General features: G+C 42.4%; 1 protein-coding gene across 8 annotated transcripts in view; it reads left to right on the top strand.

Annotated features, from left to right (window-relative positions):
• The window catches only part of MAK (male germ cell associated kinase), a 74101-nt gene extending 56019 nt beyond the window's left edge, over positions 1–18082 (top strand). For 3 of the 8 annotated variants that reach the window (XM_001167665.7, XM_054685590.2, XM_016954886.4), the window contains exons 12-14: positions 6830–6961; positions 12064–12183; positions 17671–18082. In XM_001167665.7, coding sequence (XP_001167665.2) covers positions 6830–6961; positions 12064–12183; positions 17671–17825 — 407 coding nt within the window. In that variant the 3' untranslated portion in view covers positions 17826–18082. Of the gene's footprint in view, positions 1–2804; positions 2977–6829; positions 6962–9175; positions 9389–12063; positions 12184–14236; positions 14402–17670 lie in introns of those variants that run through there. The other 5 variants (XR_001718248.4, XR_010157892.1, XM_054685593.1 and 2 more) reach the window with 4 other exon arrangements.
• Positions 18083–24430: the final 6348 nt, after the last annotated feature.

The raw sequence follows: 24430 nt of genomic DNA, 5'->3' as shown, positions 1-24430 counted from the left end.
AGCAAAAACTTTATAACCCCGGGTATTTGGCAATCTAAATAGGTTAAATAGTTTTGTTTTGTATGTGTGTATGTGTGTGTGTGTGTGTGTGTGAGAGAGAGAGACAGAGTTTTGCTCGTCACCCAGGCTGGAGTGTAGTGGCACAATATTGGCTCACTGCAACCTCATCCTCCTGGGTTGAAGCAATTCTCCTGCCTCAGCCTCCCAAGTAGCTGGAATTACAGGTGCTCACCACCATGTCTGGCTAATTTTTGTATTTTTTAGTAGAGACGGGGTTTCACCATGTTGGCCAGGCTGGTCTTGAACTCCTGACCTCAGGTGATCCGCCCACCTCGTTCCCAAAGTGGTGGGATTACAGGCGTGAACCACAACACCCAGCCCTATAATATTTTTTGTCGTTGTTGATGTAAGCACGTTTTTAGGCTCTGTGGCACCAGAGTGAGACATGGGAAGTGGGCCTGAAAAAACCTGGGTCTTGTTTGTGTATGTCTGGATAGAGAAACAGATGAAAAAATGTATACGTATCTTATTGGTAGCATATGCCAAGTGAATTTACAAGTATCTTATTAAAATAGTTAATGAGGCCAGGTGCAGTGGCTCATGCCTGTAATCCCAGCCCTTTGGGAGGCTGAGGCAGGCGGATCACTTGAAGTCAGGAGTTCGAGACCAGCCTGTCCAACATGGCAAAACCCCGTCTCTACTAAAAATACAGTAATTAGCCGGGCATGGTGTCAGCTGCCTGTAATCCCAGCTACTCAGGAGGGTGAGGCAGGAGAATCACTTGAACCCAGGAGGCAGAGGTTGCAGTGAGCCAAGACTGTGACACTGCACTCCAGCCTGGGTGACAGAGTGAGACTCTGTCTCCAAAAAAAAAAAAAAAAAAAATCTACTTTTGACCTTAAAGTCTGTATTCTGTCTTCCTCATGAGGTCAAATTTTCCTGACTATAGTTTCACCTACAGTTTGAAAACTATTCTATTTGTGACATTATGCTTTGATTCTTGAAAGTGAGAGAAAATAAGTTATTCTAACATTTTTGTATAGGAAGTTGTCACATCATGACACTCACAGAATGAGAAATCTGCCCATTTTTCTTGACAATCAGACTGTAAACATGGCAGGCCTCATTTCGGCTGCTTCATCTTAGATGGCTGTGAAGAGGAGCTTAGAAATGGAATGAAGCATTTCAGCAGTGCTCCGAGCAGGTTTGCGTGTAGAGGAGCAAGATCCCTTACAGAGGAGGAACTAGTAACACAGGAGGTGGAGGGGGATGAGTAAGGGACTGAAGACCTTAGGAAGGTGGGAGAGGGGTTGGGATCAAGACCAGGGTTGGGGCACACTTTTGAAAGCAGCAGAAATCCTTGTTATTGTAATCTTTAGATACCTGTGTGTAAATTTTGGTGTTGAAATCATGAGCGAGAGAGAGAGAAAAAAAAAGAAATTCTGAGAGAGTTTTAATCTGACTGCAAAAGCAAGGATGGAAGAAAGTTTTCAAAACATAGGTTCGTGAGAGATAGTTTTCACTGTGTTTTTTGTTTTTTTAAATCGGTACATTTTGCTGGGTGCTGTCGCCTATAATCCCAGCACTTTGGGAGGCTAAGGCGGGTGGATCACGAGATCAAGAGATTGAGACCATCCTGGCCAACATGGTGAAATTCCGTCTCTACTAAAAATACAAAAATTAGCTGGGCGTGGTGGTGTGTGCCTGTAATCCCAGCTACTCAGGAGGCTGAGGCAGGAGAATTGCTTGAACCCGGGAGGTGGAGGCTGCAGTGAGCTGAGATCGCCCCACTGCACTCCAGCCTGGAAACAGAACAAGACTCTGTCTCAAAAAAAAAAAAAAACAAAACCAGTACATTTCACTGACTGAAATATTGCAAATCAGTATCTTCGTACTTACAGAAGTGAGTAGTAGGGAAGACTACTGCAAACTTTTGTCACAGGATATTTATCCTTTGAGCCAAAGCACCCTGTTTTCATAGTTCTGCTTCCTAATGTGGTTTTCTGAGACCTGTTTGATCATTTCCTTTTTAACTAGAAATCTAACAAAGTCTGCAAATTACTTGGGATCAGAAGGATGGCTATAATTGAGATTTTAAAAGTAAACTCAATTACAAAGAATTGTTTGGAATGTAAACTTGAGCCTTACTGTCACCTATTGGCAGTCATGGTTTTGAAGATGACCCCTCTGGAGCTCGATGAAATTTAAAACTAGAATCAGGCTCAGTTCAGTCACCTGGACAGACATTTATTGAGCACCTATTGTGAACCAGCAACTATGCAGAGGATAGAAACCTGAATAAGAAGCAATCTTTGGCCGGGTGCGGTGGCTCACGCCTGTAATCCCAGCACTTTGGGGAGGCCAAAGCCGGTGGATCACCTGAGGTCAGGAATTCGAGACCAGCCTGGCCAACATAATGAAACCCCGTCTCTACTAAAAATACAAAAAAATTAGCCAGGCATGGTGGCGGGTGCCTGTAATCCCAGCTACACAGGAGGCTGAGGCAGGAGAATCACTTGAATCCAGAAGGCAGAGGTTGCAGTGAGCCAAGATCGTGCCATTGCACTCCAGCCTGGGCAACAAGAGTGAAACTGTCTCAAAAAATAAAAAAATTTTAAAAAAGAAACAATCCTTGACATTTATTTATGATCCATAGTTATTTTTGTAATTGAGTATCTTTAGGAATAAAAAATACTAATATCTTTTGGGGCCCCCTCTTTACCCTAAAGCCAAATATAAAAGGTCTTATTAAGCATCGACTTTTAGGATTCTGGGAGCTCTAGAAATGTACCATATAATTGCAGGGCAGCATGACATTATACTACAAGGACTGGCGTATCTGTGACACTGGCCTTCAGGGAAAGAGACGCAAGAGTCATAGTTACTGACCTGCTACTACTAACCGGCTGTGTACTTGGAGCAAGATTCTGTTTTCTCTAACTTACGATGGGACTGCACCATCTGTCAGCTTACTCTGTAAGCCTTAGGTACTTTAATTATCACAAGATAGTTGCAAATACAGTATGCAATTGAAAGCTAATCTCTCAGCGGTGCCCTCTGGTCTCACCCCCGCTCCTAGAGCCGAGACTCTGGGCACGAATCGATGCCACCACTGCTGGCCGGAGCAGCTCACTCCATAGCACTTCTTTTTTTTTTTTTTTTTCTGAGATGAAGTGTTGCCGTGTTGCCCAGGCTGGAGTGCAGTGGTACCATCTCGGCTCACTGCAACCTCCGCCTCCTGGGTTCAGGTGATTCTTCTGCCTCAGACTCCCAAGTAGCTGGTATTACAGGCACACGCTACCATGCCCAGCTAATTTTTGTATTTTTAGTAGAGATGGGGTTTCACCATGTCGGCCAGGCTGATCACAAACTCCTGACCTCAAGTGATCCGCCCACCTCAGTCTCCCAAAGTGCTGGGATTACAGGCATGAGCCACCGCACCTGGCCTCCATAGCACTTATGAAACTGATCTGTGCATCCTTCTCTCTTCCCATTCATTATTCACCATCTTTCCTTCCACCGTTTATTCAACATCCTGTGTCATTTCTACATTAGCCTCTGCTTTTTCACTTTCTTAACACGGCACACAAAATCCTGTGTGGCCTGCCCCTCCTCCCCTCTCCAGCCTCATTTTATACCACCCCGTGTTCTTGCTGCAGCCTTACTGGCCATCTCTGAGTTCTTTCCCATCTCAGGTCCTCTGCCCAAACTGTTGCTTCTTCAAGGATCGCACCTCCCCACCCTTAAAACACATTATGCCTAGTGTTCCATTATTGGAACGCTAAGCATGTGGGAGTTATATCCTACTGCTCAAGGTCATCGCCAAGGTCTGATTGCAAAATTTCAAAAAATTGCAACCTCAGGCATAAATGAGGGTTAATCATGATTCAGATTTCAGCTTAAAATTGCTTATTTGAAAGAAAGACTGGCTGAGTTGCTTCTGTTATTTGCCCCCTCTACCCCAGATTCTTCTAAACACGATGCACACTGCTCATTATGTATTTACTTAGTTATGACTAAAACTGTCTCCCTTCTCATTAGATTCTAAGAGCCAAAGAGTAGAAACTGGTCTATTTTGTTTAGCACTTTTTCTCCAGTGCCACGCACTGCCTGGCACTGGTAGGTGCTCAGTAAATATTTGCTAACTGACTTTTTTATGTCCTTTGAGGCAAGTGATTATCATCATGTAATGACATCTATCATTATAATATCAAATTAATTTATGTTTCTTCCTAGCAGCGTTTGGTTTGTAGGAGGTACCCAGTGAAAACTTATAAACAAATAAATAACAAAATTCTAGGATATATCTATTTCCAACAAAATTGGAATCTTTATCTTAAATAGACCTTGAGGCCAGGCGAGGTGGCTCACACCTGTAATCCCAGCACTTTGGGAGGCCGAGGCAGGCGGATCACCTGAGGTTGGGAGTCCGAGACTAGCCTGACCAACATGGAGAAACCCTGTCTCTACTAAAAATACAAAATTAGCCGGGCGTGATGGCGCATGCCTGTAATCCCAGCTACTCAGGAGGCTGAGGCAAGAGAATCACTTGAACCTGGGAGGTGGAGGTTTTGGTGAGCTGAGATCACGCCATTGCACTCCAGCCTGGGCAACAATAGCAAAAGTCTGTCTCAAAACAAAACAAAACAAAACAAACCTTGAATTAAACTAGTTATCTTCAATAATTTACTTACCTTTTACTTTAAAATACTTACCTTAAAAAAAAAAGCCTATTTAGGAATATTGCCAAGGCCAACTGAATTAACAACAACATTTAAATATTCAGAACTCATTCTTTGTTATGAGAACTGTGTTCACACAGATTTTTAATGTTTTACCCCTACCTTGCACTTCCTTTTTGGGTAAAGATTTTTTTTTTTTTTTTTGTGACAGAGTCTTGCTCTGTAGACCAGGCTGGATGCAGTGGCACAATCTCAGCTCATTGCAACTTCCACAACTTGGGTTCAAGTGATTCTCGTGCCTCAGCCTCCCAAGTAGCTGGAATTACAGGCAGGCACCACCACACCCAGCTAATTTTTTTTGTATTCTTTTAGTAGAGACGGGGTCTCACCATGTTGGCCAGGCTTGTCTCGAACTCCTGACCTCAGGTGATCCACCTCCCTCAGCCTCCCAAAGTGCTGGGATTACAGGCATGAGCCACCGTGCCTGGCCTAAAGATGTTTTAATATGAGTAATTGCCACCAAGTGCATCTTTATGGTCAGGTAGTTGCCTTTTTTTTTTTTTGAAATGGAGTCTCACTCTGTTGCCCAGGCTAGAGTGCAGTGGTGTGATCTCGGGCTCACCACAACCTCTGCCTCCCAGGTTCAAGCGATTCTCCTGCCTCATGCCTGGCTAATTTTTGTGTTTTTAGTAGAGATGGGGTTTCACTATGTTGGCCAAGCTGGTCTCAAACTCCTGACCTCGTGATCCACCCGCCTTGGCCTCCCAAAGTGCTGGGATTACAGGCATGAGCCACCGCGCCCAGCTGGTAGTTGCCTATAATAGTTCGATTTGTAGGTGTTTTATTAGGGAAGTTATATCCTATAAAGAAAGGGAAATTACTTGCCTGATGAAGTGTTTCCTTAGAGAACTGATAATGGGTAACTTTTGAGGTGCAGTATTTCTGGTTTCAAAATAAGGGATATTATTATATATCTCATACATATGAAACCTTTCTAAGGAATCCAGCTCGCGGAAAGCAAAAGCTCAACTGCCTGGAGACAGTTCTGACTTCCTAAATCAGTGGAGTCCTCAGTGATGATTTCTACACTAGATAAAGAAAACTCTCCGTGAATGACCAAAAGGCATAGACTGCTCAAGTTCACTCTAATTTAATTATCAGTGAAAAGAAAACAAGCTCAAGAAGTTTTCAGTCTCTTAAGAACAGGTTGAAACAACTCCCCTTGACCCCTAGTATCACGGCCCAAGGCTGAATGGACATTTCACAGATTTCAGAAAATCATAAGTAATTTAAACTGTTCTTTTTCCAAGTACATTTGCAATGACTTCTTTCTGGCGCACAGGGGATAAACTGTTTCCATTTTACTGTATCTCATATACAAATAAGCGTTTCAGGTGGAGCTTCATACCTCCGAACTTCAAAGGTTTTCCTGAGTTCTTAGTCACGTGTCTGTTTTCCCTGCTACACCAAGGGTTGGGCCAAGAATATACGCTCAAAACAAGTGACATGAAAATGTCATGTTGGGTCGGGTGTAGTGGTTTACACCTGTAATCTCAGCACTTTGAGAGGCCAAGGTGAACGGATCACTTGAGGCCAGGAGTTTGAGACCAGCCTGGCCAACATGGTGAAATCCCCTCTCTACTAAAAATACAAAAATTAGCCAAGCATGGTGGTGGGTGCCTGTAATCCCAGCTACTCGGGAGGCTGAGACACAAGAATCACTTGAACCTGGGAAGTGGAGGCTGCAGTGAGCCAAGATCACACCATGGCACTCCAGCCTGGACGACAGAGAGAGACCCTGTCTCAAAACAAAACAAAACCAAAAAAACGTCGTGTTATTGAAGAAAAATTTTTGTGCCATCTCCATTTTTACAAGACCCTTAGCAAGAACATCAAGTGTTATTATTATATTGTAGAAAATATCTTCTGCCTATAAAGTACACTGTCAACATTCCAGGTGGTTGTGCTAAGGGCTTGGGATCATGTTAGGGTTCATCAGAAAGCAAGTATCTGCTACATTTTCACCTAGATTTATTTCCATTCTCCTGTCCAAGGTGTCTCTAGTCTTTGTTTGAATGTATTACATAAGTTTCCTTTAAGTTTATGATCTGCTCTAACCTTTGAAGTGGCTGTTTTGTTCTTCTCAGGTGTGAATCCCAAGAAGGTGTCCTTGATAGCCAGTGGAAAGGAAATAAACCCCCACACTTGGAGCAACCAGTTATTCCCCAAGTCACTGGGACCCATCGGGGCAGAACTTGCTTTCAAAAGGAGAAATGCAGGTAACGCAAGAATACAAAATGTACATGTACGGGGTTTTCCTTTATAGAGGTCTACTTTTAAATATATTGCAGTGTTCTTCCAACCAAGATACGTGTGCACTTGGGAGATACACAGAGGTTTTCCACTACACTCTGCCTATGGGTAGCCCTGCTCTGCTGGAGCAGTCATGGAGTTGTAACACTGCCTCGTCAATAAAACTGTTTGTAGCTGGATGAGCATGGTGGTTCACACCTGTAATCCCAGCACTTTGGGAGGCGGAGGTGGGCAGGTCCCTTGAGCCTAGGAGTTCGAGATCAACCTGGCCAACATGGTGGAACTGTGCCTCTATATTAAAAAGTACAATAATAAAAAAAAGGTTTTCCCACTAATTCTTGAGTACAGCTAGTTTTAAGGGAATTCTCGACCTCCATCTGAATCTTTCCTGAAATGGGTCTGCCCTAGCAAGGAGTTTCTATTCTGAAAAGAAGACTTCTCACTGGCTACCATGGTGTGTTTTCTTTTTCCCCAAAATGTAAAAATATCTGGGGTGCCAATGAAATGGAAGTTCTGGTATGTTGATGTCACTGTTGAGAAAGTAAGTAACTTTGATTTGATGACTGAGGAACAGATCCTTTTTAAAGTCAGGGAGTCTTAACAGTTCTCAGCATTTAGAAAATTGAAGGAGGACCTACTTGAATTGTTAGCTGACAGGTAATTTAAAAAGTTTTAAAAATTTTTTTTATGAGATCAGTATGTGAATTTTGGTCTGTAATTTTGAAGAGCGTTTGAAGAATAGAGTGGCAAAGCTATCACAAAACCGCTTTTGTTCCCAATTATCTATTTGTATTAGCAAGATTTCTTAATGCTTCTGTCTCCAAAAAGGAAGAAAAAAGAAAAGAGAGAGAAAATAGCCCTGATGCTGTGATTCCAGCAATAAATATTCATTTGTTGATACATGAACTACTTGAAAATAGCCCCACCTTTCTCACTAAGAGCTGTGTTTGCAAAAAACTTAATTTTCGTGTTTAGTAATCAAAATATATAATACTCAACTTTTTTGATTAATTATATACAATGAATCGTTGTAATTATAACTAACTTTGTAGAGTATGTTAATATCCTTATGGTTACAAGAAATTAAAAAAAGTTTTAATTTACACATATTTTAGAGTGACCAATTTTAGACTTTTAAGCCTAAGATTACATTTGGATAAAATTTGGAAGCTGAGGTATAAATAAAGATATAATTTTAAGGGAAAAAAGAATTAATGTGAAATGTCCAAGCGTCAAAAAGGAACTTGTTCATGTATTTTTATGTCAATATTGGAGGACATAAAATCACTAATAGTTTTGGCCAGGTGCAGTGGCTCACTCCTGTAATTCCAGCACTTTGGGAGGCCGAGGTGGGCGAATCACGAGGTCCGGAGTTCGAGACCAGCCTGACCAACATGGTGAAACCCTATCTCTACTAAAAATACAACAACAACAAAAAAATCCAGGCATGGTGGCATGCGCCTATAAATCCAGCTGCTCAGGAGACTGAGGCAGGAGAATCGCTTGAACCCAGGAAGTGGAGGTTGCCGTGAGCCAAGATCACGCCACTGTACTCCAGCCTGGGCGACAGAGAGAGATTCTGTCTCAAAAAAAAAAAAAAATCACTAATAGTTTTATTTTTTAAATGCCCATAGTTACAATATGTCAGAAATAACATCCTTTGCAACTGTTAAACTTATGATTAAAAATTTTAAATATCAACTTAAAAGTGTATGAAGAGGTACAGTTTGTTTTTTAATGTAGGTGATATTGGATCAAAAAACTTTGACAATTACCATTATAAGTGAGTAGTTTAGTGAGATATTCTGATGTGACATCAACATATTTGGGCTTTTTACAAGTTTTCCAGATTCTTTAAAAACTCAGTTTATCCATTTAATGTCGCTGCGGTGTCATACACTGCAGCACTGTAATTTACTTATTTTTTCTTCAGATAATTAAAATTAATATTCACTGAACCAACCAGTTACACAAATTCAATTAAATGACAGTAGAACAACTTTGAGTCTCAAGGGAATATACAGTTGGCATCAAATAAATGCTGTGACAACAATGGGGACATTTTTGCATTTTTAAGGGCTCTTTCTGGATCTTTTCATTAATCATCTAATCCATTTTTTCTCTGCTTTTCCTATAACATTCTCCTTACTATTCTTTCTTTCCATCTGTCTTCTCTTTAGAAGAAAGCATAATTAAACCAATCGAAAAACTCTCATGCAATGAAACTTTTCCTGAAAAATTAGAGGACCCACAAGGTAATTTCTGGGCGTCAGATGAATGCAGTTTGTTCTTTGAATCTCTTGTCTGATTTTCTTCTCAACATTTGCCCCTAATCCTGACATAAAAGGCCAAGATGATCCGCTTTGAGAAGTCAGATCAGGACTAAGATAAAGAAAAGCATTCTGTCTCATCAAGAATATCTTCCTTCAGTAACTGAGATTTTAAGATGACTATCCTCTCAAAAAGCTCTGTGCTGGTCTTCTTAAATTAATTACGGAAATTTATAGAGGAAATCAAGCAAATAATTCTAATGAAAAGAATCAAAAGAGTATTTTCTAATTTTGTGATCTATATTCCTGGAATTTTTTTTTCAAAGTCCTGAAACTCACTTCTTAAGCATGAACAACCACTTTTTAAAAAAGGTTAGGCTGGGCGCGGTGGCTCACACCTGAAATCCCAGCACTTCAGGAGGCCGAGCCGGGCAGATCATGAGATCAAGAGATAGAGACCATCCTGGCCAACATGATGAAACCCGTGTCTCTACTAAAAATACAAAAATTAGCTGTGTGTGGTGGTGTGCACCTGTAATCCCAGCTACTCAGGAGGCTGAGGCAGGAGAATCGCTTGAACCCGGGAGGCGGAGGTTGCAGTGAACCAAGATTGCGCCACTGCACTCCAGCCTGGCAACAGAGCAAGACTCCATCTCAAATAAATAAATAAAAATTAAAAAAAAAAAAAAGGTTAACTGGGTTAATAGAGATGGTGGATTTCCTAGGGGTTCAGTGTCACTGGTTTCAACAATGCTAACAACTGGCTGCAATCTGAAAATTCACAGCATACAAGGTACTTCAAATCATAAGCCAAAATAATTTAAGAAGACTGAATTTTCTGTTCATGTTTTTTCCCTAACAACTTCTTTCTCCAATAAGAAGCATCATAAAAGTGTTCAATGCATGAATCCTAGAGTCTGATATATCCCATTTTGTCACTCACCAGCTTTTGTGGTTTGGGACAAGTTTAAGCCAGCTTTCCCATCCATAAAACGGACGAAATTTCCTTAGGTATTCTTACATAACCCTACCTGGAATTTTAACACATGCTAAGCATTTAATAAGTGTTTGCTCTGCTGATGAGGATGAGAGCCAGAGACATGACTGAAGCTGCTAGTGAATGCAATCACTGCTTTGAATTTCCTTCCGAAAATTTTTCTGAAGTAAAGAACTGATGAGTGTTTCAGAATGAGTTTCTGAGATGGGAAAAAGGTTAAAGTAGGCAGCTGAACTTACACAAAATTCAGTAGGGTTAAACATGTATAGACTGAGAGCATGTGCTCACTGTATGTAATCCTTTAGGGGCTGATAACATCATATTGCGCTTTGACATTTGTTGCTTCAAGAGCAGACACCTGTTGAAGCCTGATATGCCGTGAGAGACAACAGGGACACAGAGCCCAGTGTCGAGACGTGTAAACAGATAACGCTATAGAGAAAACACTGTTTACTGAACAGTGCTTTGAAACCACGAGGGTGATCAGAGCCCCATTTCGCCTTCTAGAGATAAACCTGTCTCCCTTCCTGCAGAGCTAGCTCCTCCTATTGCTTCTGGTTGTCGTTTGTCTTCAGTCTGCTTCCTGCCAGTGCAGCAGCTCCTGCTAGATCTTGACATCCTAGTGGCCAGATCCCAGGGGCAGTGCTGGTCCTATCCGAGCTCTCTGCCTCATCTCCCATTCCTTTTTTCCACACTCAGTGTGTATTCTCTTGGATTTCCATACCCTGTTCCTCCTACCATCCACCTCTCTACCTGTTCTCTTCCTCCATGGGGTCCTTTTCTCTCCTGTCCCTTAATGCTGGTGTTCCTTGGGGGTCTACTCCAGGTCTCTGCACATTCGCAGTGCCTCTGAGCTGGCTCCTCCAAGCCCACAACTCTGTAACCACCACACCCTGATCATCACCAATCTCCACGCCTGCCCATTTGCCCTCTGCCTGCCACAACATGAATGTCCTCTGGGTACCATGTCTTTCCCCCAATCCTGATTCTCCTCCTATGTTGCTATTCATGGACAACGCACCCCCCAGTCACCTGAGCTGCAAACTTAGGAGTTTATATTTCCCTCTTTCCCTACCACCTCCACCCCGTGAACCTGCTTAGTTCCCTTCTTCTTACCCTCTGCCACTGCTGTGGTTCAGACCCTCATCCTCTCTCATTTCAGCTCTTAGCAGCAACTTCCTCACTGGTCTCCAGACTTTAGATTTTTCCTCATCAGTGCATCCCTATGCTAACGCCAGATTGAGCATTCACCAATAGTGATGATGATGATGGTGATGATAATGATGGCAATGATGCTAGCTGACGTTTAATGCGTACAGATTCTATGCCACGTGCTCTGAAGAGTCTCATCAATCCCTACAACAACCCTACGATAATAGATCCACTTACAACCATTTTACAGAATGAAGACAGACACAGAGAGCACTTCAGAGACGGGGGCTTCGCAGTGGGAAATACACCCCCATGTGAAGAAGTGGGGTCGTGAGAAAGCCTGGCATGTTCAGGGTGAACTGAACACCCTTGGGCCTTGAGTTCAGACCCCAGCTCAGTCTCTTACTAACTGTGAGAAGTTAGGCAAGTTACTCAACATCGGAGAGCCACACGATATGGATACTAATATGATCTAAGCAGGCTTTTTTACGGATGGAATAAGAATATCTGTAACAAGCGCAGCTCAGTGCCTAAAACATAGTAGATGCTGAAAAATAGTATTTAGAAGTAATGGGGTAGTATTCAATGTTATTCTACTGTGCCTAAAATATTCACCTTCTGACTGTGAAACTTTATGATATGTCACTAGGAAATCTTGGAAGTTATGCTACTTACGATCAGTCGGGATATATTCCTTCCTTTCTCAAAAAAGAAGTGCAGTCAGCTGGCCAGAGGATCCACTTAGCACCTCTCAATGCAACGGCTTCAGGTAGGAACAACTTCAGATACAGTTTTCCAGATTCCTAGCAGAAAGGAACATTTTCCTTTTTAAGTTTATGCAGTCACTTTTCCCAAGCGAAGACTTCTAGTCAGCCTCACCTCATTAACACATTTCTTCTTGTTTTTACCGAAATGTCCTATTTTTCTTCCAAAAATGAGGATTTGAGGGTCTAATAATTATAAGAGCTACCTCTAATTAAGTGGTGACTCTCTGCCAGGCACAGTGTAAAGGGCTTACTGGAATTGTATCATTTAATCCTCATGATAACCTGATGATGTAGCTAGATCTCTTCTTTACAGATGATGAAATGTAGGTGAAGTAACTTACCTGAGGTCACACAGCTAGTGGAGCTGGGATAGAAACTCAACTTAATCCACTTCCAAAGAGTGTGCTGTGCTGCACAGAGAGATGTGAGAAAATGCCTTTTCCAGAGCCGTCTGCCCAGGACCTGGCACAGGGTGAAAGCTTAATAAATGCTGACACTCTATTTATGAATGAGTTAACATGAGGTGTGTCTCTACAGTTCCATCTTAGGGCGTAGAAATTAGCGGTGGCAGGACTTTCACACCCTGCCTTTTGCTTTGCAATAGTATTCAGTGGGGAAGGGTTTATCCCTCCACCCTCCAGCGTTACGCCTAACTGAGGTAAGCTTGCTCCCCAGTGGTGTGGCATGTGACAGCCACATGTGGGGGTACACACTTGAAATGGAGGGTGATGATTCTGTACTTAAGCCAATAAGATTTGACCATGAATGGTCTTCGAATCATTTGAATCTGAAATAGATATCCTTAGTGAAGCACCAAAAATAAACATTAAAGCCAATCATTAGAACTTTAATAAGATACCTAATTGTAGTTTAATTTATTTATTTTAATTCTTTTTTTATAGAGAAAAAGCCTTGCTCTGTCACCCAGGCTGGAGTGCAGGGATGCAATCATGGTTCACTGCAGCCTCGAACTCCTGGGCTCAAGTGATCCTCCTGCCTCCGCCTTCTGAGTAGATGGGACTACAGGCACACACGACCGTGCCCAGCTAATTAAAAAAAAAAGTTTTTTGTAGGGACAGGGTCTTGCTATGTTGCCCAAGCTGGATCTTGACTCGTAGGCGCAAGCAATCCTCCCACCTTGGCCTCCCAAAACTCTGGGATTATAGGCATGAACCACTATGCCCGGCCTGTAGTTTAATTTAAAAGTTGACTCTGAAAGTGTGCTCACAGCCTATCCTAACCACTATCTTATATTAAAACCCCTGATTAGATGTGCCAGTCTTTAAAGTTCACACTATTGGAGCTAAAAATGTATAAAGCCTGGACTTCTTTATTTTTTTATTTCTTGCCGCAATAGAACTGCTTAAATAGTACTACAGTTACCTTATCTGTGAAAAGAATTGCTTCATTATCTTTTCACTGAAACAAAATAAGTAAACATTTTATATACAGCAGTGATTTTTATAAGGCCTCAAATATTTAAGCCAGCCTTATAAGCCATTCATTTATATGAAATATAAAATTTTATTTATTTATTTTGAGATGGAGTCTTGCTCTGTTGCCCAGGCTGGAGTGCAGTGGTGTGATCTCAGCTCACTGCAACCTCCACCTCCCGGGTTCAAACGATTCTCCTGCCTCAGCCTCCCAAGTAGCTGGGATTACAGGCATGCACCACCATGCCCAGCTAATTTTTTTTGTATTTTTAGTAGAGACGCAGTTCACTGTGTTGGTCAGGCTGGTCTTGAACTCCTGACCTCAAATGATTCACCTGCCTCAGCCTCCCACAAGTGCTGGGATTACAGGCATGAACCACTGCACCCGGCCACATTTTATATTTTTAATATAAAAGCAGAAAATCATAATGTTTCAAATTATTTTGTTACCTAGGTATCTACTCGTATAATCAAGAGTGGGTCTTTTAAAAAATATTTTTGTAAGCTATTGAAGGCCTTTATATATTAATTATTCTATCCAATTAGCATGCATATTCCTGTTTTCATTTTTTTTAAGTAAATGCTTTTTCTTAACTTTTTATTTCTTTACTCTGCTTATCAGATTTTTCTACAGATGGTGATAGGAGAAAAGGTAAAAAATGAAGTAAATATTAATCACTCTCAAGTGGTCAATGCAAATGTCCTTAGAAAAAACACTGTTCTGTAAGAGATGTGTCTTCCAGTCATGCCAGTTGGGTGACAGTTTCCCACAAGAAAATAAAACCAGGTCATTACCATATTTACTCAACTATTTCCCCCTTCTTGCATAGTCTCGTCTTTGCTCTTCTTTCTCCCCTTCAAGATTTTTGTTTTTATTTTGTTTTTTGTTGTTGTTGTTGTTTTTTTTGAGACAAAGTCTCGCTCTGTCACCAGCCTGGAGTGCAGTGGCGTGATCTCAGCTCCCTGCTGCAACCTCTGCCACCCGGGTTCAAGTGATTCTCCTGCCTCAGCCTCCGGAGTAGCTGGGACTACAGGTGCGTGCCACCACGCCCAGCTAATTTATGTATTTTTAGTAGAGATGGGGCAGGATGATCTCGATCTCTTGACCTCGTGATCTGCCTGCCTCGACCTCTCAAAGTGCTGGGATTACAGGCATGAGCCACCGCACCTGGCCTCTACCCTTTAAGTTTTGAGAAGGAAAATCAGTGTCTTCCCTCCCATGTAATCTCTCCTTCCCCTAATACTTCCTTATCCCCTGCCTTGAAACTAACAACAAGGACTTCGAGGAGTGACTTCTGTTCTACACAGCACCCTTTAGGATCACTTTAGAAGTGCAGGATCCTGTTTTAAGCACTCTGTGTACATTAACTCATTAACCCTCCCAGGGCTGTATTCCAGGAGGCACTATTATGATCCGCATCTCACACAAGTTTTATATGTTGCTAAAAGTTGTATCATAGTGGCATCAATTAAATCCATAACTAGAGGCAAACTTCTTTCCTTTAGCATAGATTTTCTACAAGAAGTTAAATGTCCTTGATAGGACAGATGCAGTTTTTAAACACAGAGCAAGCATTGCAAGGCTCACTATCCCTCCCACTCTTGCAGGGCAGTGAGGTGTGGGGTGGTCCCACTAAGGCACAAAAGCACTTCTTGCCCTGCCACGAGATCTGGGCTCCTCTCAGCTGTTAGGTTCTTTGCCAAAGGTACTTGAGTCCTGAAATTCTAGTATATCTGGGAAAGGAATCCTAAATCTCAACACTACCCCTTTCTTAGCAAAATGATTCCCTCTTGAAAAAGTTTTACAAAATATTGTCCTGGACACAATTTCATTTAAAACCATTTAGGACTTAGATGATATCATGACCTGGAAAAAGGCTTCTCTTTTTGTTACTCCCCAAAGCTCTCACTTCTTGCCCTCAGAGCCACACCCATTAGCCTAATGCCACGTTCTCTTTTCCCTCTCTGAATAAGCGGGGCTTATTGCCTCTCTCCCCGCTCTCTACTCCCCTCCCACGCTGTCTCTTCTACCCCTGCTACCAGTTTGACCTGTGGCCCACATGGGTGAGCTCACTAATTTAGCAGACAGATGCTCGTTTCTATTCCAATGGCTATAACTAAAGAGCTCTTTCTGGAAAACATGGTGCCCTGACTGGCCCTTGTAGACACATTGTCCCTGACTTTGTTAGATAGCTTTTTAGTGGCTTTGACTTTGAGAATTTTAAGCCCAGTAAAAAGAGTGGAATGAAAGGACCTGTCAAACCATGGAGTGGGGAGCTCTTGGCCTCCCTGCCTCCACCAAACTACACGGCAGCCAGGCGGCTGTCTTACCCAGAGTGTCCACACTTAATACCTTGTTCACCCATGCTGAAGTTAGTAGCTTGTCAGGACCACGTGCTCACAGAATTCCCTCCTCACTCCCAGTTATACAGTGAAAATTTAAGAAAAACTGTGCAAACCATGCCAGTAAATATGGGATAGCTAGGGCTGGGGGTACAAAATGGTCAGATTCATTTCAGTATTAACACTTAGAGTTTAATCCAAGAATGGCAGCTACTACACAGTGTGAAGAGATATTTAAACCCCAGATGGAAAAAGCAGACATCCCTCCTCAGATACAATACCTGTGATACCTTAGCTCTCAATTCGAGGTGAGGAAAGCGTGAAGGAGGGACTGAAGAAGGCATCAAAAGTTGTCTGTAAAATGATCTCCTGCTTTGTCCTTTGAAATGTTGAAGCAGTTTTAGCTCATAAATTGTTCAGATAACAAATGTTCAAGAAATTTTAAATTTTTCACAAATTTTTAAATAGTCAGATATATGAATGAAACAACCTTGTGGTTAAAAGTTTAGGATCCTACCATTTAAGGGAATTGTGTTCCCACCCATGATTTTCCCAATGAGAAATGAAGTATGGGCCGGGTGTGATGGCTCACACCTGTAATCCTAGCACTTTGGGAGGCTGAGGTGGGTGGATCACCTTAGGTCAGGAGTTCCAGACCAGCCTGGCCAACATGGCAAAACCCCATCTCTACTAAAAATACAAAAACTAGCTGGGCGTGGTGGTGCGCCCCTGTAATCCCAGCTGCTCAGAAGGCTGAGGCAGGAGAATTGCTTGAACCCGGGAGGTGGAGGTTGCAGTGAGCCGAGATCGCTCCATTGCACTCCAGCCTGGGCAACAAAGGCGAAACTCTGCCTCATTTAAAAAAAAAAAAAAAAAAAAAATCTTCATTCTAAAACCCACATTTTAATGTTTAAAAAGAAATCTATTATAGGACCCCATGTGTGTTCTTCCATGAAGCCACAGTTTTATAGATTCACAATTCCAAATACATTTTTCTGTAGTGATATTGTGTCAATATTATTTAGATGTAACCACAGTGTGATACTACAAAGTCACCAACACTGTGGGTGTTGCCCATTGAATTTGAGCCAATAAATTTTCTTGGTCTTCTTACCTGGCGTTGCCTATCTAAATGTAAAATATTAAAAATAGCAGCAGTGTCAGCACTATAAACCAGGAATAATATTGGCTCTTCAGCTACTGAAAATTCTTTTTTTTTTTTTGAGATGGAGTTTCACTCTTGTCGCCCAGGCTGGTGTGCAATGGTATGCTCTCGGCTCACTGCAACCACTGCCTCCCGGGTTCAAGTGATTCTCTTGCCTCAGCCTCCTGAGTAGCTGGGATTACAGTCACCCGCCACCACGCTCAGCTGATTTTTTTTGTATTTTTAGTAGAGACAGGGTTTCACCATGTTGGCCAGGCTGGTCTCGAACTCCTGACCTCAGGTGATCCACTCGCCTCAGCCTCCCAAAGTGCTAGGATTACAGGCAGGAGCCACTGCGCCCGGCCAGCTACTGGAAATTCTAATGGATGTCAACATAATACTACACTAGAATTTTTGGTTTTAACATTTAAAAAGCCTCAGAGAGTACTGAGTTAACCTTTTAAACATAAATTCAGATTTTCCCCATCAAATGAGAGGATGAATTTCTTTATTTTGAGTTTGATAAGCAAATGAGTAAAACCCTGTTTTCCGAATCTGATTTCTTTCAGAATATACCTGGAACACAAAAACTGGTCGGGGGCAGTTTTCAGGACGTACTTATAATCCTACAGCAAAAAACCTAAATATTGTGAACCGTGCACAGCCCATTCCCTCAGTGCACGGGAGGACAGACTGGGTGGCCAAGTATGGAGGCCACCGGTAGGAGTCTATGGTGTGAAACCCCTACAGCATTGCTCCGTAGAGTACGTGCAAGTTCCTTGACCCTGGGAAATGTCTACAAATGTCTATTTCTACTGAGTTCTGGAAGAAATATGCAAAAGTGGGTACTTGGAAGGGCAAAAATCATCCCCTATTTTACTTATTTCCAAGAAATGCATTTTCTTAGCATCATTGCCCACAGTGTTGATATATGGGTAGGATGTTACAAAGTATTGAATAAACTATTTGCCAAAGTATGAAGTATTTGATCTACAATTTAATAAATAGTAAATCCAATAAGAACCCTTAAAAAAAACAACTTCCAGAAAATGTTTAGAGTGTTTTAGTTTTCATTTGTTGTATGTGCCCAAATGGTTTAGTAGTTCTTCACTTTGCTGTGGTTGGCTTAAGAGGTTTGTCTTTTGTTTTTGTACAGCAGTTGGGCCAACCTTTGCTGGCTGTCAGCTGTGGTTCTTATTTGACTAAGGCTCTGCGCTGCCATTTTGTCAATGACAGAAAGATTGCAATTATTTGTTTTTCTACTTTGAAGCTATGGGAGCGATGGTAATTTCAATCTTGAGCAGGATATCTTTTTTTTTTTTTTTGAGGCGATGTTTCACTCGTGTCCAGGCTGGAGTGCAGTGGCACTATCTTGGCTTACTGCAACCTCCACCTCCTGGGTTCAAGTGATTCTCCTGCCTCAGCCTCCCGAGTAGCTGGGATTAGAGGCGTGTGCCACCATGCCTGGCTAATTTTTGTAGTATTAGTAGAGACAGGGTTTCACCATGTTGGTCAGGCTCAGGCTGGTCTCAAACTCCTGACCTCAGGTGATCCACCTGCCTCGGCCTCCCAAAGTGCAGGGCTTACAGGTGTGAGCCACAGTGCCCAGCTTTTTTTTTTTTTTTTTTAGAAATAAATTTATCTTTAACATAGAGAATATCAAAGTTATGCCACTTGATTTTAGTGGACAGCTTGTGTTTTGATCTTGACCAGTACAGTTCCCATGAATTCAAGGTGACTGTCAAGCCCAATGGCTTGATGACTTCAATAGTAACCAAGTCAAGGTTCTCTTGGCTGGACATCATTAAGAAAGTTCTGGAAACTGTGTTTGTTTGATGCTGGTTCATTGGACTTTTCAAATTGCTTTGTTTCTGTGTCCCTACCAGACACAAAGATGAAGTGTGCCAGCTGGTTCCCCCAAGCCAGCTCATGCTGCTGACCACTGACTCAGCTCTGACCTTCACATTTGCTCTGAAGCAAGTGCGTTCAGCTGCTGGGGCAGTGATATCACATAGTACATATATTATTTTCTTAGTTTATTTCCAAACTGGTATTTTAAATAGACACTTTGAACTTTGGGCTACTCTGTTTAAATTTGCCACTTTCTGGACTGGACCTTAGTACTGTAAATTCTTTTTAAAGAATAATAATGTTACCAACTGCTGAGATTTTTATGTATTTTGTGACTTTGTAACAACTGCTATTGTAATAAGTGTCATCTTGTGGGCATTATACAAAGGCATATTATAAAATAATAATGATATTTTTGTATAGAAGAGTCAACTGTTCAGATGTAAGATGTTGAAAAATGTTAAAATCCAAAGAGTAATTTATCCTAGTGGTAATGGTTATATGTATTTGTACAGTTTAAATTAATGTCTCAAAGCTGTGCAGTCTTTTGTTACTGGGAAACTTTTAAACTCTGAATAGGCATTAAAAAAAAATATGGCTAACTAGTGTGTTTTCATTATGTTTTTAAACCTTATATCCTGAATTCTATTTGTTGTTGTTGTTTTAATTAGTAGTCTTTAAAAAAAGCAGTTTTAGGGCCAGGCACAGTGGCTCACACCTGTAATCCCAGAACTCTGGGAGTCATAGGTGGGTGGATCACTTGAGGTCAAGAGTTCAAGACCAGCCTGGCCAAGATGGTGAAACCCTGTCTCTACTAAAAATACACAAAAATTCGCTGGGCACGGTGGCGGGCACCTGTAATCCCAGCTACTTGGGCGGCTGAGGTAGGAGAATTGCTTGAACCTGGGAGGCAGAGGTTACAGTACAGTGAGATCGTGCCACTGCACTCCAGCCTGGGCGACAGAGCAAGACTCTGTCTCAAAAAAAAAAAAAAAAAAGCCCTTTTAGGTTTATGAAAATATTGATCAGAAAGTAGAGTTCCCATATGCCCCTTCATCTGCCCCTCCCCGATTTTCCCTATTATCAACATCTTGCATTCATGTAGATAATTCATTACAACTGATAAGCCAGTATTGATACATTGTTATTAATTAAAGTCCATAGTTTATATTAGGGTTCACTCTTGTGTTGTACACTATGGGTTTTGACAAAATGTATAAGGACATGTATCCACCATAATAGTATCATAAGAATCATTTTACTCCCTCAAAATCCTGTCCTCTCCCTATACATCCTTCCCTATCTTGCCCTGAACCTCTGGCCACCATTGACCTTGTTACTGTCTCCACAGTTTTTCTTTTTCCAGAATTACCTGGGGTCAGGAGTTCAAGACCAGCCTGGCCAACATGGTGAAACCCCATCTCCACTAATAATACAAAAACATTATGAGCCATGGTGGTGCATGTCTGTAATCCCAGCTACTTGGGAGGCTGAGACAGGAGAATCGCTTGAACCCGGGAGGTGGAGGTTGCAGTGAGCCAAGATTGTGCCATTGCACATCTAGCCAAAACAGATCTCAGAAAAAAAGTATGCACATGGTTTATTTGTGGAAAAAAAAAAAAAAAAGAGCATGGAAAATATGCTGAATTTGAGCATTTAATTTAGGAAGCTAGAAAAAGAATAACGTAAAAAAATGTTTTAAGTAGATTTCAGCCCAGTAGCAATAAGCATACCTAGCACTCAGATATTGGTGTCCAGATATTGGTGTGCAGTACCACTGTTCAATAAAAGGAACCAGAGCTACTTGGAGAAATGGCTGATTCTAGTACTAGGACAGGAAATATACAAGATGAGCCTAGAACGTCTTGTAGTGCCAGACAATAAGGAAGTTCTACAAACACACAAACCCTTTGGCTATGCCAGAGGGACACAGAGGTCAACTGAGTTTCCAATGGCCAAAGCTGCAACAATTTGAGCAAGAAAATTAAGTATTGCCCGGCGCGGTGGCTGATGCTTGTAATCCCAGCACTTTGGGAGGCCAAGGTGGGCGGATCATGAGGTCAGGAGATCGAGACCATCCTGGCTAACATGGTGAAACCCTGTCTGTACTAAAAATACAAAAAAATTAGCCGGGCATGGTGGCAGGCACCTGTAGTCCCAGCTCCTCAGGAGGCTGAGGCAGGAGAATGGCGTGAACCCATGAGGCGGAGCTTGCAGTGAGCCGAGACCATGCCACTGCACTCCAGCCTGGGTGACAGAGCAAGACTCCGTCTCAAAAAAAAAAAAAAAAAAAAAAGAAAATTAATAAGTATTACAACCCAAAGAAAAAAGAAATATCCATGAGTCCATACTAAGATGAATGCATGAATGAATGCATGAATGGTCAGGTGCGGCAGTGACTCACGCTTGTAATCCCAGCACTTTGAGAGGCCGAGGTGGGTGGATCACCTGAGGTCAGGAGGTTGAGACCAGCCTGGCCAACATGGTGAAACACCGTCTCTGCTAAAAATACAAAATTAGCCGGGTGTGGTGGCACACGCCTATAGTCCCAGCTACTCGGGAGGCTGAGACAGAAGAATCACTTGAACCCAGAAGGAGAAGGCTGCAGTGAACCTAGATCATGACACAGCACTCCAGCCTAGGTGAGAAGTCCCAACCTGAGGTCGGGAGTTCGAGACCAGCCTCACCAACATGGAGAAGCCCCGTCTCTACTAAAAATACAAAATTAGCTGGGCGTGGTGGCACATGCCTGTAATCCCAGCTACTCGGGAGGCTGAGGCAGGAGAATCACTTGAACCTGGGAGCCAGAGGTTGTGGTGAGCCAAGATCACGCCATTGCACTCCAGCCTGGGTGACTAAGCGAGACTCCATCTCAAAAAAAAAAAAAAAGAATAAAAATGTGAAGTGCTTTCCAAAGACACAAAATCTTGTAATGGCCCAATGGATTCACTTTGCCCTTTGCCTAGACAGAGCTGAGTTATCAAGACAGGGAATTGCAATAGAGAAAGAGCACACGCAGAGCCAGCTGTGCAGGAGACTGGAGTTTTATTGGTACTCAAATCAGTCTCCCAGAGCATTCAAGGATTGAAGTGTTTAAGGGTTACTTGGTGTGCCAGGGGCAGCCAAGTGACTCAGGAGTGCTGATTGGTCCGGTGGGAGATTAAGTCATAGGGAATGCAAACTGTTGTCTTGCACTGAGTCAGTTCCTGGATGGGGGCCACAAGATCAGATGAGCCAGTTTATCAATTTGGGCGGTGCCAGGTGATCCATCAAGTGCAGGGTCTGTAAGAGAAAGTGCTCCTAACCGAAATTAGCCGGGAAGCCTCTCAGGTTTTAAGTAAAGAAAACCTGTCTTTGACTACAAAGCCACGTTTCATGTTTCTTTCTTCTTTAACTCTTACAGGCATGACTATGGTCAGTGAGCCAATTCTAGTCCATTGCCTGTTTTTGTGCAGAGAGCAAGCTAAGAATAGATTTGCATTTTGAAATGGTTGAAAAAAATCAAAATAAGACTTACTATTTTGTGATATGTAGAAATCATATGAAATCCAGATTTCAGGGCCCATACATACAGTTTTACTGGAACAGTCACACTCGTTTATTGATTGGCTGTGGCTGCTTTCAATCTACAAAGGCAGAGGTGAACAGCTGGGACACAGATGGCCTGAGAAGCCTAAAATATTCACTATCTGCCCCTTTACAGAACAAGTTTGCAGACTTCCAGCTTAATGTGTCAAAGATTTTTACAAAGTCCAATTACACAGTTAGCCACCACTAGTGGGAGGATAAATTGGTGCATCCTCTTCTGAGGGCAATCACAATTTTAAATGCTGAGATGCTCTGACTCAGCATTTAGGAATGTAACCTACGGATTCCTTTGCACATGTTCACGGGGATTTCCATGAGGATATTTCTTGGTACACCATCCTTTGTAATATCAAAGGCCTCAGGGGATCTGCCCACCTCAGCCTCCCAAAGTGTTGGGATTACAAGCATGAGCCACTGCTCCCGGCTATCAAAGGCATTAAACAAGACATATTTCTATCAGTAGGGGAATAGTAAACTAAATAGTAATCATCCATACAACTTAAAAGCCATTAAAAAGAATTAGATCTTGGCCCGGTGCGGTGGCTCATGCCTGTAATTCCAGCACTTTGGGAGGCAAGACGGGTGGATCACCTGAGGTCAGTTCAAGACCAGCCTGGCCAACATGGTGAAACCCCATCTCTACTAAAAATACAAAAAATTAGCTGGGTGTGGTGGTGCACACCTGAAATCCCAGCTACTCAGGAGGGTAAGGCAGGAGAATCGCTTGAACCTGGGAGGTGGAGGTTGCAATGAGCTGAGATCGCACCATTGCACTACAGCTTGGGCAACAAGAGCCATACTCCATCTCAAAAAAAAAAAAAAAAAGAATTAGATCTCTAAGGAAAGGGTTGAACCCAGTTATGCTACATAGTTTCATGCCTTTGAGGCACTGTATATGTTGCTCCCTCTGAGACATTTGCCCCGTCCTTACCTATGAATTTCTCAGACAACTCACAAAAGGAGTTCATGTCAACTGATTCATGCATCAACTGACAAGACTCAGCTTAACTGTTGGTTCCTTTGTGAAGCCTACCTTGACTCCCTCAACAGAAATGCCCACTCCCCTCCTTGTGCCCCAACAGTAATATGGATCTACCTCCATCATACACTTATTTCTATACCACCTTTGTTTAGATGTCCACCTCCTCCACCAGACTCCAGAAGGGCAAGCACCATGGCTTGTTCTTTGCACTGCTAGGACCCAGCACAACCCTTAGGCAGTAAATACTCAGGGATCTTTGCAGAGAAGCAGGGATGAGGGCACTTGGCAAGGGCTATGAAGACCTCCTGCCTCTCATCTGTGGGCAGCCTTAGAATTTTCCAGGCTGATTGCTGGGGATCAAATAGTCACATGGGGATCTACTTGGCACCTAAACTAATTCCCACATTCAGGGAACCTTGTCATTCATGAGGAGCCAGGTCCTCCTCTAGGACTGAAGGTGGCAAAAATGTGTGCCCTTTGGAAACACTCCATGACACGTGAAAAAATGGCCAACGTTGAGACTCAAAATCTTAGCTATGGAAGCCTGGGAGGATGATAGCTTTGGATGATCTGTGGCCTTCTGATGCCTCTACCACTGCAACACAAGAGCCCTTAATTGTCCAGAGTCCTATAAAAAAGGATGGAAAACTAGGACCACCATCAAGGGGCTTATGCAAATACATAAAGTGTCTGAATTATACTCTAAACTCAACCAGTATCAGTTAGGGTAAATCAGTAGCAAATATCTTTTTTTTTTTTTGAGACAGAGTCTCACCCTGTCGCCCAGGTTGGAGTGCAGTGGCGTGATCTCGGCTCGCTGCAACCACCGCCTCCCGGGTTCAAGCAATTCTCCTGCCTCAGCCTCCTGAGTAGCTGGGATTACAGGCATGAGCCACCACACCCAGCTA

Source organism: Pan troglodytes, chromosome 5 (assembly GCF_028858775.2).
Source record: "Pan troglodytes isolate AG18354 chromosome 5, NHGRI_mPanTro3-v2.0_pri, whole genome shotgun sequence".
Taxonomy (NCBI): domain Eukaryota; kingdom Metazoa; phylum Chordata; class Mammalia; order Primates; family Hominidae; genus Pan; species Pan troglodytes.
Note: the sequence above shows the minus strand (reverse complement) of the source record. Positions and strands in the feature narration are given on the sequence as shown.